Raw genomic sequence first — 11,403 nt, 5'->3', positions numbered from 1 at the left:
CCTGGCCCGTGGATGGCTGCGGGGATTGGCTCCGCCCATCCGGCCTCGCCCCTCCCACCGACTCTTAGCCACGCCCCACTGGTGCCCCTCACCCTAAACCCAATCTAACCCCGGATCCCCCCAAAGCACATCTGATCCCTCAGATCCGAGCCTCATTCACTGATCCCTCAGATCCAAGCCTCATTCACTGATCCCTCAGATCCGAGCCTCATTCACTGATCCCTCAGATCCAAGCATTCACTGATCCCTCAGATCTGAGCCTCATTCACTGATCCCTCAGATCCAAGCATTCACTGATCTCTCAGATCCAAGCCTCATTCACTGATCCCTCAGATCCGAGCCTCATTCACTGATCCCTCAGATCCGAGCCTCATTCACTGATCCCTCAGATCCGAGCCTCATTCACTGATCCCTCAGATCCAAGCATTCACTGATCCCTCAGATCCAAGCCTCATTCACTGATCCCTCAGATCCAAGCCTCATTCACTGATCCCTCAGATCCGAGCCTCATTCACTGATCCCTCAGATCCAAGCCTCATTCACTGATCCCTCATTTCCCCCAGGTCTGTTCCCTCAAAACCAACCCTGACTCGCTCATTTCTGGGCTGGTCCTTCAATTCCAATCCATAAATCTCACAGCAGCCTAATGCATTCGGCCCTCTGGCCCAGAACTTGTCTACATTCGTGCTGCCTTTACAAATGCGACCCCCTCCCCAAGCAGAATTCTGGCGTGCTAATCAACTCTCAGCCCTCGGGTAGGTCCATGATGAAAACTGCAGTTGACCCATGGTGTAGCAACCAATTGATGCAAAACTGAGGAGAATTCCAAGCAGAAGCAGTTGGTGTGACGGGTTCAGGGTTCAATTCCGGTCTGTAAAACGTTTGTGACAGTATGGGTTTCCTCCGGATGCTCCATTTTCGTCCCACTGCCCAAAGCCGTACTGGCCAGCAGATTGTAAATTGTCCTGCATTTATACTAGTGTCAAATAGGTGGCTGCCGAGCGATGTGACTGAAGGGCCTGTTTCACGCTGGATCTCTCAAAACATTAAACAAATTCCCCAGGACTAATCCAATGGGGATAACTTCCACTCACCCCATCACTGAACTGTTCCCACGACATATGGACTCACTTTCTTCATCTCAGGTTCTCGATTTTTTTTATTGCTTATTATTTATCTTTTTTTTCTTTTACAATTGCTTGGCTTATTGTCTTTTTTCTTCTGTCCTGTCTTTCATAGATACTATTATGTTTCCTGGATCTACTAAGCACGCCTGCAGGGAAACAACCCTCAGGGTTGTAAATGGTGACGTGTATGTACTTTGATAAGAAATTTACTTTGAACTTTGGACTTTGATCCCTCAAGCCCAGCCTAATCTGAGCCTGGGTGTCCACATCCACACCTGATCCCTCTGAAGCCAACCTCCATCCACTCATCTCAGCCCTCATACACTAAACCCAGCTCCCATCTCTCTAAAACCTGCCCTGGCCCCCAGAACCAGGGGCCCACTAAATCTAGCCTCCATTCCCTCTAAACCCAGTGGCAGAGGAACACAACATGGACCCACAGTCCCACAACCCAACATCAACCCTTATTTCCATCCACCTACTCTAAATTCTGCAACTTAACCCTCATGTGTCTGGGATGTGGGAGGAATGCAGACCACCGGGCGGGGGGGGGGGAGGGTGGTGCACCCATATAGACATGGGGTCTCAAACCCACCTAAACACAGCCCCGACCCCTACTCTGTTTTTCTGCTCTTGAAATACAGGGTACTGACCTGAAACATCTCTTTGACCTCCAACCACCAGGCAGAAGGAACGCAAGTATGAAAACAAGGTCTGCTAGGCTGGGTGACAGCTTCTTCCCCCAGGCTGTGAGATTTCTGCACACCCAGTACACATTGTTAACAACAGCGCCAGTGTAGTAGCATTTTTGTATATTTAACTCAGTGTCATCTGAACGATATATGCACCATATGTCACCTTGCACGTCCACAGAATATAATTTATTTTGTGCTGTGGATGATATATGCAGAGGGTTTCGCAACTTGGTCTCTGGTCATTTTGTTCAGCTGTGTTCAGTTGAACTTGAACTTGATGATTCCTTTCGCTGCTCGAACCAAAGAGTTCCTCCAAGCAGGCTGCTTGCTGCTGGAGCTTCCTTTCTCTCTGGGATTCCAAAACCAGACTCCGAACCCCAAACTCCAGCCCCGGAGCGAGCGCTTCACTTCCGTGGCCTCGGACAGCGAGGAACTTACCCCTCAGTGAGGTTTATTTTCCAAGCTAGCAATACACACAAGTCCAACGAAGGTGACCACAAGAAAGAATTAACTGGGAATACAGATCCGTAATTCCTCCAAAGTGACATTACAGGTAGAAGACCTCAAAAAGGCTGCACCCCTCAGTAAGGACCCCTGTCACTCAGGACATGCCCTCTCCTCACTGCTACCATCAGGGAGGAGGTATAGGAGCCTGAACACACACTCGACATTTCTTCACCTCCTCCATCAGATTTCTGAATGAATAATGAACCCATTCTCAGTATTTTCTCTCTTTTTGCACAATTTATTTAATTTATGTTTTTATACACACAGTACTATGTAGAATTCTTAAACACATACTGTATATATGCCCCAGCTAGACTTTTGCACAGCACTACTGCTGTCAAAATTAAAAAAGCAAATTTCACGATATATGTGAGAATGAGAGATTTGCGTACAAAACTAGGAGGGAAATCGGGTGCATGCAAGCAGGCTTTTCCGCTGAGACAAGAACAGTTCATGGGTTTGTGGTGAAAAGTGAAATGTTGAAGAGGAATCTGGGGGGAGGGGCTTCTTCACTCAGAGGATGGTGAGAGTGTGTAACGAGCCGCCAGTGGTAGCGGTGGAAGCAGGTTCGATTGCAACATTTAAGAGAAGATTGAGTAGGTACGTGGATGAGAGGGATATGGTGGGCTGTGGTCAATGGGTAATAGTTCAGTATTGACTAGATGGGCCAAAGGACCCATTTCTGTGCTGTAGTACTGTAAGGCTCTAGGACTCCAAGAACAAAAGAAATGGCAGCTGAACTTCAAGGGTACTTTGCATCAGTCTTCACTGTGGAAGACACTAGCAGTCTGCCAGAGGTCTGTGAGTGTCAGGGAGCAGGAGTGAGAGCCATTGCTATTAGAAAGGAAAAAGTGTAAGGCAAGCTGAAAGGTCTTACAGTGTAAAAATCACTTGGACCAGATGGACTACAGCCCAGAGTCCTGAGAGAGGTTGCTGGAGAGATAACAGATGCACTGGTCATGATCTTTCAAGAATCACTTGATCCTGGCATGGTCCCAGAAGACTAGAAAACTGCAAATTGCAAATGCCACTCCACTCTTTAAGGGAGGCAAAAGAAAGGAAATTATGGGCCGGTTAGCCTGACTCCAGTGGTTGGGAAAGTGTTGGAGTCTGTTACTAAGGATGAGGTTTCAAGGTACTTGGAGACTAATGATAAAAAAAAGTCAAAGTCAGCACGGTTTCTGTAAAGGGAAATGTTGCCTGACAAACCCGTTAGAGTTCTTCCAGGAAGTAACAAGCTGGGCGGACAAAGGAGAGGCAGTGGATGTTATTTACTAAGATTTTCAGAAGGCATTTAATAAGTTGCCACACAAGAGGCTGCTTAACAAGATAAAATCCCATGACATTACAGGAAATATATTGACATGGATAGAGAAATGGCTGACAGGCAGGAGGCAGCAAGTGGAAATAAAAGGGGTCTTTTCTGGTTGGCTGTCAGTGACTAGTGGTGTTTCTCAAGGGTCAGTATTGGGACCACTACTCTTCACATTGTTTGTCAATGATTTGAATAATAGAATTAATGGATTTGTGGCAAAGTTTGCAGATGATACAAAGATGATACAGGTAGGTATATGGGGTTAAGTGGGATCTGGGATCAACCATGATGGAATGGCAGAGTAAACTTGATGGGCTGATTGGCCTAATTCTGCTCCTATGTCTTATGGTCTAAAAAGAATGTCATGGTCCGGTCTGTGAAATCCGCATTCCAGTTCACGGTCCGGTTCAGTTCCTTATTCCAGGTTTTCCAGTTTCCCCCAGTTTCTGTTGAGGCAGCTGATTCTCGTTTGGGCTGGCTTCATAAATAGCTTCAGGAGTCAGCCTCTGGCTGGCAGATTGTTCCTGTCCAAACCCCCCGTCTGTTTCCCTTCCCTTTGCCTTCCTTCTGGAACCTCGCCTCGCCTGAAGCCTCACCTTCACCGCTGTCAAGTTCAACCACCAGAGCAAAATAGGAATTGTCTTTCATTGTTTTGAACTGTTTCTGTGTCCATGTCTTCGTTAGGTAGGTCCAGCTATCTGCCGCTACCTTGTGTTGGGATCCGTCTCATTGTATTCTGCATTCCGTGTATGAGTCCCAGCCCTATGTCCTGTCCCCAAGGAGGGGTCCTGACTCTGTGTTCAGTGTTCCTGTGCTCGAGTCCAAGGCCGTTTGCTGCTACTCAAGTGGACTGTGGTTGTTTTGTCGTCTCGTATCCAGCTCAGTAGGCAGGCCGTTTGCTGCTACTTGAATGGACTGTCATTGTTTGTCGTTCCGTGTCCAAGTCTAGTCCAAGTCGTAGCCTAGGCCCTGAGTCCTGGTCTCGTCCAGGGCCTGTGTCCAGCTACGCCTCTCCCAGCTTTGCTCTCCCTCGACCAAGGCTCTGCATTCCTGTCTCTCCCTCGACCAAGTCAGGCTTCGGGGTCTTGTCCAGTCCTAGCCACGTCCTAGAACCTTGTCCTGTCCCAGTCTTGGCTTTGTGTTCTTGTCTCGTCCATGTGCTTCACCCAGCCCAGGAGTACCTTGCCCAGCCCGGTGCTGGGGTTCCCTTGCCCTGTCCAGGAGTCTCGCGTCCAGTCCTGTGCCTCTCCTCGTCCTGTAGCCACATCTTGTCCTCGCCAGGTTCTGGAGTTCGAGCCCGAGTCAAGACCCAGGTTCTGGGTCCTTGTCCAGTCTTTGGCTTGAAGTCCAAGCCCAGGCTTCTAGTTCCCAGATCCATGTCCTGGTTCCGCTTTCCTAGAAAAGTCCTGGCCCAGGCCTGGAACCCTTGTCTCGTCCGGGGCCTGTGTCATGTCCAACATCCTTTCTTCCTCACTTCCCCCGCTTCCTTTCCATGCCTAGTCCTGTTCCTGGTACTTCAGTGTCTGTATCCTTATGACAGAACAATCCAGCCAGTCTTGGACCCAGCGACACAGACACTGTCGTTTAACACTTGCTATCCTCTCTCCTGTTGAATGCCCCCCCACCTGCCCATGTCGTCCATAGTCTGGGGAAGCCTTTTGAGTCTCCAGGAGGCTCCCATAGAGCGTTGGGGGGGGGGGGGGGGGGTGTAATGTCATCATCCGGTCCATGAAATCCACATTCCAGTTCATGGTCCGGTCCATGTTCCTTATTCCAGGTTTTCTGGTTTTCCCTGGTTTCTGTTGAGGCAGCTGATTCTCGTTTGGGCTGGCTTCATAAATAGCTTCAGGATTCAGCCTCTGGCTGCTGAATCGTTCCTATCCAAACCCCCCATCTGTTTCCCTTCACCTTCCTCCTGGAGCCTCACCTCGCCTCTAGCCTTGCCTTAACTGCTGTTGTTCAACCACTGGAGCAAGATAAGAACTGTCTTTCATTGTTTTGAACTGTTTCTGTGTCCACGCCTTCACTAGGTAGGTCTGGCCGTTTGCCGCTACCTTGTGTTGAGAATCGTCTCGCCGTATTCTGTATTCAGTATATGAGTCCCGGCCCTACATCCTGTACCCAAGGAGGGGTCCTGGCTCTGTGTTCAGTGTTCCCCTGCTCGGGTCCAAGGCTCAGTAGGCAAGCCGTTTGCCACTACTCCAATAGACTGTTGTTGTTTGTCATTCTGTATCCAAGTCTAGTCCAAGTCGTAGCCTAGGCCCTGAGTCCTGGTCTTGTCCAGGGCCAGTGTCCGTGTCCAGCTATACCTCTCCCCGCTTCTGCTTTGCTCTCCCTCAACCTAGGCTCTGCGTTCCTGTCTCTTCCTCGACCAAGTCAGCCTTCGGGGTCTCGTTTAGTCTTAGCCATGTCGTCCATAGTCTGGGGAAGCCTTTTGAGTCTCCAGGAGGCTCCAGGGCCAGTGTCCATGTCCAGCTAGGCCTCTCTCTGCTTCTGTTTTGCTCTCCCTCTACCTAGGCTCTGCATTCCATGTCCAATCCTCGTCAAGTCCTGGCCCAGGCCCAGAATCCTTGTCTCGTCCAGGGCCTGTGACATGTCCAGCGTCCTTTCTTCCTCACTTCCCCCGCTTCCTTTCCATGCCTAGTCCTGTTCCTAGTACTTCAGTGTCTGTGTCTTGCATTTGGGTCCGCTCCCAACGCCCCCCTTATGACAAAGAAAGCTTGGGCAAAGATACCAAGATATTTATTTAGAACAATGTTGGCTTATTATCTCTGATGTAAACCCGGTGTCTCTTTCTTCAGAAAGATTACAGACTGGATGCTGTGATTTCCAATCTGGAACCAGCTCATCCTGGGAGAACAGATCTTCTTCACACTGGAGAAAGTTTGGCCCGAAGGTCGAACTTGTGATCGGAGAGTTCTGAGCTTGAGGCCCAAACGTCAAACACATGATTGCAGGGTCCTGAGGTCAATAAAATCCACAGAAGATCAAGGACAGGAGGCAAGTCCAGAGGTAGAGGTGCAAAGGTTGAAGCCCCTGGGTTGTCCAGAGGTCAGAAGCCCGATGTCTGTGAGGCTGGGCCGGGGATTGGGGACTGGAGGCTGGGGCCAAGTCTGTGAATCTCTGAGTCTGCTGGGCAGGTCAAAGCCCAATGTCTGTAGGCCCGAGTCCACTGGAGGCCAGAGGCCTGTTCTTTGCAGGTGGGTGGGAGGATAGGACGGGACTTGTTCAGTTGCTTGTTCTGTGCTGTGAGCAGGCTATGTTGGCACCAGAATGTGTAGTGACCCTAGTGGGCTCCCCCCCCCCCACAAGTGTGTTGATTGTTAATGTAAAAGATTTCACTTCACACCTGACAAATAAACTTGAATCTTGATGTCTGCCAGTGTGAGAGACCGGGGCCAAGGACCCGAGGCCTGAAGGAGGGCTCTCCTTTGAAGCTGCGTAGGGGATGGGTGTCGTCTCGTTCTGGTGTTTTTGTGGTTCTGCTGAAGATGCCAGGCATCAGGTTGTGTGGCGACACCCCAGCACATCCCTAATGCAGACAGAACACTTCACTCTGTATTTTGATCTACACATTATATTAAATAAGTCAGGGTTTGGTCAACATCCAGGCAGTTTAAGGAGGAGTTTGGCAAATATTTTCTCATCTAACCCCAGCCCACACTCCGGTAAGTTAACCTTTTGCCCCTCTCCCAGGCAGGGAATTATTCTTTTGGGTCCAAGGAAGAAGACTTCCAGGATGGGATGAATCAACCCTTTTCCCAACTAAATTCCTGCTTATGAAGCTGGGAGGAGACGGGTGGGGGACGTGGGGTAGGAGACAAAGAGGAGGGTGGGTGGGGTAAACCCCATTCTCGTCAACACTCCCAATCTTCTTCCCCTAACCTCTCACACCTTTGACCCACCCATGACCTGCAACCTTTCACCCCAGACCCCCTACCCTCTCCACCCAACCCCTAACTTATCACCCCATCCTCCTCATCTTTGATCCTTCCCTTGCTGATAGCCTCCCTGACCTCTGACCCCAGTCTCCTCGAGACACCACCCTCTCCTCCTGAGATCCTGACCACAAAGACGCCATTCCATCCACCCAACACCCCCCTCGAAAGCAGCAACAAAGAGAGACAGAGACTGTGTCAAAGAGGCGGGAGAGAGGTGGGAAAGAGCTGGGGTGTCATAGGGTTATAAAGCATTACAATGCAGAAACAGGCCCTTTGGCCCATCTCGTCCATTCTGTCTAGTCCCATCAACTGCTCCTGGACCACAGCCCTCCATTCCTCTCCCATCTACAGACATCTGAACTTCTCCTTGGGGTGGGGGGAGAGAGAGGGCGAGGGTTTGCAGTCATACAGCACAGGAACAGGCCCTTCCACCCATCTAGTTTGTGCTGAACTGTTATTCTGCCTAGTCCCATTGACCTGCTCCGGGAGGACAGCCCTCCAGACCCCTGCCATCCAGAAACTTCTCCAAGCTTCCTGAACAGGTGGGTTAGAGTGAGGAAAAGAGGGCGGGAACGGAGAGGGAGGGGAATCGTTTTGTATGCAAGAGGACAGTTAGCGGTAGGCATGAGCTCCAAGGTTCCTGCCCCACGGGCTCCCTACCCCTGGAGGGCTCTGAAGGCAAGCAGAGGGGGGTCGTTCACCATCACAATGAACACGTAGATCAGCTCAATGTCTGCGATGGAGGGGGTGACGATCTGAAACTTCCTCAAGACCTACAGGGGCAGCAAACAAAACAGGGATTAATGGAAGGTGGGGGGAGACACGGTGAGCGACTGGGTGAGGGATGAGGGGGTAGATAGAGGGGGGATGAGAGGGGAGGTGGCGATGCAGGGATAAAAACAGAGAGGAGAGGACTTTTTTTAAGGATTATATGGGTCAGCACACATGAAGGGCTAAAGGGCCTGTACTGTGCTGCATCGTTCCATGGAGATAGGTGAGCAGCAGGAAAGGATAGAGAGGAAAGGAGGAGGGAGAGGATGAAGGAAGGGGAGGAAAATTTGTGGGGGAAAGGGAGGGGATAGGGTGGAGCAGAGAGGGAGGAAGGGAGGTGACAAGGGGTAGGAATGTCGAGGGGATGCGAGAGAGAGGGTGTGAGTGGAGGAGTAAGGAGAGGAGGGAATGAGGTGGAGGTCAGAGGTGATGGTGGGCCTGTCGGAAGGAGGAGGAGAAATGGGAGGAAGAGAGAAGGGTGGGGAAAGGGAGCAATGTAGTGGGAGGGTCAGAGAAGAAGGGTGCGGAGGAATGTAGTGGGAGGGTCAGAGAGGAGGGGGGGTGGAATGTAGTGGGAGGCAGGGAGAGGAGGGGTGGTGAGGAATGCAGTGGGAGAGAGAGCGTAGGGGAGGGGAGGAATGTGGTGAAAGGGAGGGAGCGCAGGGGTGGGGAGGAATGTACTGGGGGGGTCAGAGTGGAGGGGGTGGAGAGGAATGTACTGGGGGGGTCAGAGTGGAGGGGGTGGGGAGGAATGTGGTGGGAGGGACAGAGAGGAGGGGGTGGGGAGGAATGTGGTGGGAGGGAGAGAGCGGAGGGGTGGGGAGGATTGTGGTGGGAGGGACAGAGAGGAGGGGTGGGGAGGAATGTGGTGGGAGGGTCAGAGAGGAGGGGGTGGGGAGGAATGTGGTGCGAGGGAGAGAGTGGAGGGGGTGGGGAGGAATGTGGTGGGAGGGACAGAGCAGAAGGGGTAAGGAGGAATGTGGTGGGAAGGAGGGAGCAGAGGGGTGGGGAGGAATGTAGAGGGTGGGTCAGAGAGGAGCGGGTGGTAGGAATGTGGTGGGAGGGAGAGAGAGGAGGGGGTGGGGAGGAATGTGGTGGGAGGGAGAGAGAGGAGGGGTGGGGAGGAATGTGGAGGTAGGGACAGCGGGGGGGGTTGTAGGAATGTGGTTTGAGGGACAGAGCGGAGGGGGTGGGGAGGAATGTGGTGGGAGGGTCAGTGAGGAGGGGGTGGGGAGGAATGTGGTGAGAGGGAGAGAAGAGGAGGGGGTGGGGACGAATGTGGTGAGAGGAGAGAGAGGAGGGGGAGGGTACGAATGTGGTGAGAGGGAGAGAGAGGAGGGGGTGGGGAGGAATGTGGTGGGAGGGAGAGAGAGGAGGGGGTGGGGACGAATGTGGTGAGAGGGAGAGAGAGGAGGGGGAGGGTACGAATGTGGTGAGAGGGAGAGAGAGGAGGGGGGTGGGGAGGAATGTGGTGGGAGGGAGGGAGCGCAGGGGTGGTGAGGAATGTAGTGGGGGGTCAGAGAGGAGGGGAGGGGAGAAATGTAGTGGGGGGGTCAGAGCGGAGGGGGTGGGGAGGAATGTGGTGGGAGGGAGAGAGCGGAGTGGGTGGGGAGGAATGTGGTGGCAGGGTCAGAGAACGGGGTGGGGAGGAATGTGGTGGCAGGGTCAGAGAGGTGGGGGGGAGGAATGTAGTGGGAGGGAGGGAGAGGAGGGGTGGTGAGGAATGTGGTGGGACTGACAGAGAGGAGGGGTGGGGAGGAAAGTAGTGGGAGGGAGAGAGAGGAGGGGGTGGGGAGGAATGTGGTGGGGGGTCAGAGAGGAGGGGGTGGGGAGGAATGTGGTGGGAGGGAGAGAGAGGAGGGGGTGGGGAGGAATGTGGTGGGAGGGAGAGAGAGGAGGGGGTGGGGACGAATGTGGTGAGAGGGAGAGAGAGGAGGGGGTGGGGACGAATGTGGTGAGAGGGAGAGAGAGGAGGGGGTGGGGACGAATGTGGTGAGAGGGAGAGAGAGGAGGGGTGGGACGAATGTGGTGAGAGGGAGAGAGCAGAGCGGGTGGGGAGGAATGTGGTGGGAGGGTGAGAGAGGAGGGGGTGGAGAGGAATGTGGTGGGAGGGTGAGAGAGGAGGGGGTGGAGAGGAATGTGGTGAGAGGGAGAGAGAGGAGGGGTGCGGAGGAATGTGGTGAGAGGGAGAGAGAGGAGGGGTGGTGTGGAATGTGGTGGGAGGGAGAGAGAGGAGGGGTGGGGAGGAATGTTGTGGTAGGGACAGCGGAGGGGGTGGGGAGGAATGTGGTGGCAGGGAGAGAGCGGAGAGGGTGGGGAGGAATGTGGTGGGAGGAGAGAGCGGAGGGGGTGGGGAGGAATGTGGTGGGATGGACAGAGCAGAGGGGGTGGGGAGGAATGTGCTGGGAAGGAGGGAGCAGAGGGGTGGGGCGGAATGTGGTGGGAGGGAGAGAGCGGAGGGGTAGGGAAGAATGTGGTGGGAGGGACAGAGCAGAGGGGGTGGGGAGGAATGTGGTGGCAGGGTCAGAGAAGGGGGTGGGGAGGAATGTGGTTGCAGGGTCAGAGAGGTGGGGTAGGGGAGGAATGTGGTGGAAGGGACGGAGAGGAGGGGTGGGGAGGAATGTGGTGGGAGGGAGAGAGAGGAGGGGTGGGGAGGAATGTGGTGGGAGGGACGGAGAGGAGGGGATGGGAGGAATGTGGTGGGAGGGACAGAGCGGAGGGGTGGGGAGGAATGTGGTGGGAGGGACAGAGCGGAGGGGATGGGGAGGAATGTGGTGGGAGGGACAGAGCGGAGGGGTTGGGGAGGAATGTGGTGGGAGGGAGAGAGAGGAGGGGTAGGGAAGAATGGTGGGAGGACAGAGCAGAGGGGGTGGGGAGGAATGTGCTGGGAAGGAGGGAGCAGAGGGGTGGGGAGGAATGTGGTGGGAGGGACAGAGCAGAGGGGGTGGGGAAGAATGTGGTGGCAGGGTCAGAGAAGGGGGTGGGGAGGAATGTGGTTGCAGGGTCTGAGAGTTGGGGTAGGGGAGGAATGTGGTGGGAGGGAGAGT

General features: G+C 53.5%; 1 protein-coding gene across 1 annotated transcript in view; it reads right to left on the bottom strand.

Annotated features, from left to right (window-relative positions):
• Window positions 1–6,370: 6,370 nt before the first annotated feature.
• LOC132400069 (cytochrome P450 11B, mitochondrial) overlaps window positions 6,371–11,403 on the bottom strand; it is a 33,177-nt gene continuing 28,144 nt past the window's right edge. Inside the window, exon 9 of the mRNA XM_059981153.1 lies at window positions 6,371–8,358. Within this exon, the coding sequence (XP_059837136.1) occupies window positions 8,242–8,358 (117 nt within the window). The 3' untranslated portion in view covers window positions 6,371–8,241. The remainder of the gene's footprint in view (window positions 8,359–11,403) is intronic.

The sequence above is a fragment of the Hypanus sabinus genome, chromosome 9 (genome assembly GCF_030144855.1).
Source record: "Hypanus sabinus isolate sHypSab1 chromosome 9, sHypSab1.hap1, whole genome shotgun sequence".
Taxonomy (NCBI): domain Eukaryota; kingdom Metazoa; phylum Chordata; class Chondrichthyes; order Myliobatiformes; family Dasyatidae; genus Hypanus; species Hypanus sabinus.
Note: the sequence above shows the minus strand (reverse complement) of the source record. Positions and strands in the feature narration are given on the sequence as shown.